This window comes from Impatiens glandulifera, chromosome 3 (genome assembly GCF_907164915.1).
Source record: "Impatiens glandulifera chromosome 3, dImpGla2.1, whole genome shotgun sequence".
Classification (NCBI taxonomy): Eukaryota; Viridiplantae; Streptophyta; class Magnoliopsida; order Ericales; family Balsaminaceae; genus Impatiens; species Impatiens glandulifera.
Window position 1 is genome coordinate 47,220,144 of NC_061864.1, and position 3,408 is coordinate 47,223,551.

At 33.7% G+C, this 3,408-nt stretch overlaps 1 protein-coding gene across 1 annotated transcript; it reads left to right on the top strand.

Annotated features, from left to right (window-relative positions):
* The first annotated feature begins 201 nt into the window (after positions 1–201).
* On the top strand, positions 202–3,143 carry LOC124930709 (protein odr-4 homolog). Its single transcript, XM_047471051.1, has 11 exons — positions 202–342; positions 416–628; positions 787–882; positions 1,128–1,216; positions 1,289–1,417; positions 1,676–1,796; positions 1,906–1,987; positions 2,076–2,185; positions 2,433–2,560; positions 2,635–2,731; positions 2,805–3,143. The coding sequence occupies exons 1-11, from the start codon at positions 262–264 to the stop codon at positions 3,111–3,113; spliced, it is 1,455 nt and encodes a 484-aa protein (XP_047327007.1). The 5' UTR covers positions 202–261; the 3' UTR covers positions 3,114–3,143.
* The last annotated feature ends 265 nt before the right edge of the window (positions 3,144–3,408 follow it).

Genomic DNA, 3,408 nt, shown 5'->3' on the forward strand with positions numbered 1-3,408 from the left:
TTTTATTTTAACTAATAATAATTAATTCTTTTTAAAAAATATATATTAATCATTCTTTAATATTTAAAAAATTGTGAAATTAATATTTTTTAAACAATTATATTATTGTATAACATTTTTTTTATTATGAGTTTTTTAAAAATAAATATAAAAAAAAATAGATTTTTTTGTTTGCTTGAAAATCAATTTAGGACATTTGATTTACTAGTATTGAGTATTGACGACTAATAGACACGAACAGACCGATCGGAGTGAAGAGCCATGGTGAAAGCCGTCGTCGGGGAAGAAACACAACTCAAGTTGTTGGAGGACCGTCTCATCCACTCCGGTCTTCCTTCTCAGGTCTTTCTCTTTTTCCCTTCATAATCTATATCTCTATATCCATGCATCTCAGATTCCTTCATTTCTCGCACAGGTAGGTCTCGTAATCGGTAAACTCAACTCCGACTTGGACCGCGGTTTCGTATTCGATCTGATTCCCACGCCGCCCAACGATGCCGGAGAGCCTGCCTGCTCTCTCATTGAGGCCGCTAGAGACGACAAAAATAAGGGATCCAAAGGGAAATCGCAGGTCGGATCTTCTTCTTTGTTCATCGACAAAGACTGGGTTGCTGAACACGCTCGTCAGGTTCAATTTCACCTGATACTTGCTAATTGAGGTTCTTATATATGCATCCACATAAAAGATTGTATATTTGTAATTTAATAAACTATCAGCTTTATTTCTTATACTCACATTCTTAGATTCTAAATTGTGAACTTACAGTCTCATAATTGTGCTTTCAGGTCTCCAGGATGCTGTTGGGTGGTATTAAGGTAGTTGGAATCTATGTATGGACCAGTGAAAGTTCATTTAAGAACTCAACTTTAACTCTTTGCCAGGTTTTTCATCAACACTCCAACTCCATCTTGACTGTTTTTTAATATTCTAAAAGTTTTCATCTTTACATGTGTAATCAAGGATATCTGCTTCAAATGTTGCACCTTCATGACTATATCTGTTTTTGAATTGAGCTAAATCTAATAACTTGCTTTTGGTATTTGTTTTGATCAAAGTTGTCAATATCCTAATTCAAACTCTTCAAGATTTTTAATGATTGTCACTATTTCTATTCGATTGACTTCAGACGGTAAAAGGAGTTGCAGAAGCATCAACATTGCTGAAGTTGGACTCAGATGATAGGTTGCTTATACACATTAGTTACAGTCCTAGGAGGTAAGTAACAGCTTATTTGTACATCTTTCTTGTTAAAATTTTATCTGATCGAGTGGTGTAACTGATTGTCAGGTGGATATGTCGAAACTGCTCACTTGCTTCGAACATTACTTCAAGCAGCCTACGACCTTGTGATTTCAAATTGGGACGAGTTTTGTCTTCCCTTCAGACTTTTCAGTGTACCTACAACTTTGATCTTAGGTATGTTTCTTTGGTTGCTACTTAAACCTGAGAAATAGGACAGTTGAAAATCTGGCTTTTCAAATTGAGACGAGTCAATTGTTTATTAGGCTCAAGCAGATTTACAACTAAATCAATGGATTAATCTGGTATCACTAGATTCGGGTGAACATATAACGCTCAATGCTTTGAAATTGCTAATATCTGTAGCTGTCCAACTTGAAGGGCACTTATAACCTCCTTATTTATTGTCTTGGTAATCTGTGTTTCTTTTTGCAGGTTGCCGGTTTGTTGTGAAACTGGATCAAACTTAAGGAAACCGGTTGACATTCTTCGCCATGGAATTTCTAGTCATGCTAAAGAACTTCAGTCTGCAAAGGCTATAGTTGATGGAAACTTGGTAAGAACCAAATGGAATAGTTTTAAAGGCAATTTTCCATTTTTCATCTCAAGGAAATGGTCTAAAACACTTTTTTTTCTTATTTGTTTTTTTCCTATCGTTTGTATAGGTATCCGAAGAGGACCTATATGCATCAGATGGTTCACACAAAGTGGAATTTCTCCTACCATTTATGAAAGAATCCTTTCTAGGTAAGCTGGAAGCCTAGCTCCTAAAATAACTCTTCTGTTGTTGTTTTTTTTATGTTTATATACTAAAAGTAACACCTTCTTGTAAAAGCATGCGGGAATAAAGAGATTGATGGTCTTGTCGTCTTCAGTGGTTCAGTTTGTTCTTTTGCATATTTAAACTCAAAAGAACCACTTTCACAAGCTTTACTCAATATTAAGGTAAGACAGATCTCAATACTCTCCAGATGGGATAATCTTGCCTTTGTCTACTAGAATTTCTTGAACCTATTTGGAAACTAGTAAAATCACTAGATTACTTTTTGGATCACAATCCAGTTTATATAGAGTGATTTTTGTTTGGTATATTTTCTTTATTAATATCCAAATTATAGTGTAATTTTTTGCTTCATTTGATATAGAGATTTTTCTACAAACATAACATATGTATTTTTTCGATGTTTTGCAGGAGGACATCATAATGAGCCTGCAAAGCAGGTTAGATATCATGAGTGATGAATCAGGGGATGATTTGAGTGGTGAAATTGATGAATCTATGGAGCAGCACTTTCTCCATCTAGACCTAAAATCTCTAAGGTAAAAATGAGTGAAATATGGAAATTGGTATGACCTTGGAGTAATTTTAGTTATAACATATATAATTGAAACAGGAAACAACGTAGTCTTTCGTTTCCTCGAAGAGTTTTTGTACCATGGTTAGCAGATTCTTATATCTGTGACTATCTTCAGTCATCGGAGACAGTTGAGGTTTGTATTAATTTTTTCTCGTGAGGCTGCTCTATTGAAGTTGATTATGATTTTGATATTATATAATTAACAGGTACTTAAAGAGCATTGTGTGGAGTTAATGTCTATGGAAGCTCCAACAGATGCTTCACTAATTCTTGAACCTGAAATAGTAGCCCCGACTTTATGGGCAAACTCTTTCTCGGAAGTGGCTATCCCTTTTTCTTCTTCAAAATCTTCTCCCCCGATAGAGAAGAGGAACAAAGAACTTGTCCTAGACGAGGAGAGTTTAAAAAAACATGCAAAATCAGCTGATTTCAGCATAATAGCAGCTGTTTTTGTTCTTTTTGCTGCCATTATAGTTGGATTTTTTCTTTTTATTAAATCATCATATACTCAGTGAAATGTTTTATTTGAATTCTCACTTTGGATTTGTCAGATTCTTTTGCAAGATATAATTAGAGGGGTATTTTTCTTTCTTTTTTAAATTGAGATTGAGAAAAAAGGTTGTATCTACCAAGTTTTGAATGAGTCAAATTTTTGTATCTGCTGAAAATATTGTATTTTTCTATACCAAATTGATGGAGAGTGTCATTTATTCAAACAAAGAAATAAAAAATTACGATCAACCATTTTAACTTTAAAGTTGAATTATATATTATATTATATTATATTATAATATATTATAGCTTCCAATA

Excerpts from the sequence above, each read along its gene's own strand:
- LOC124930709 (XM_047471051.1), top strand. The coding sequence starts at position 262 with ATGGTGAAAGCCGTCGTCGGGGAAGAAACACAACTCAAGTTGTTGGAG. Across the intron at positions 629-786 it reads TTGCTGAACACGCTCGTCAG|GTCTCCAGGATGCTGTTGGG; the intron begins GTTCAATTTCAC and ends TTGTGCTTTCAG. Across the intron at positions 1,418-1,675 it reads ACCTACAACTTTGATCTTAG|GTTGCCGGTTTGTTGTGAAA; the intron begins GTATGTTTCTTT and ends TTCTTTTTGCAG.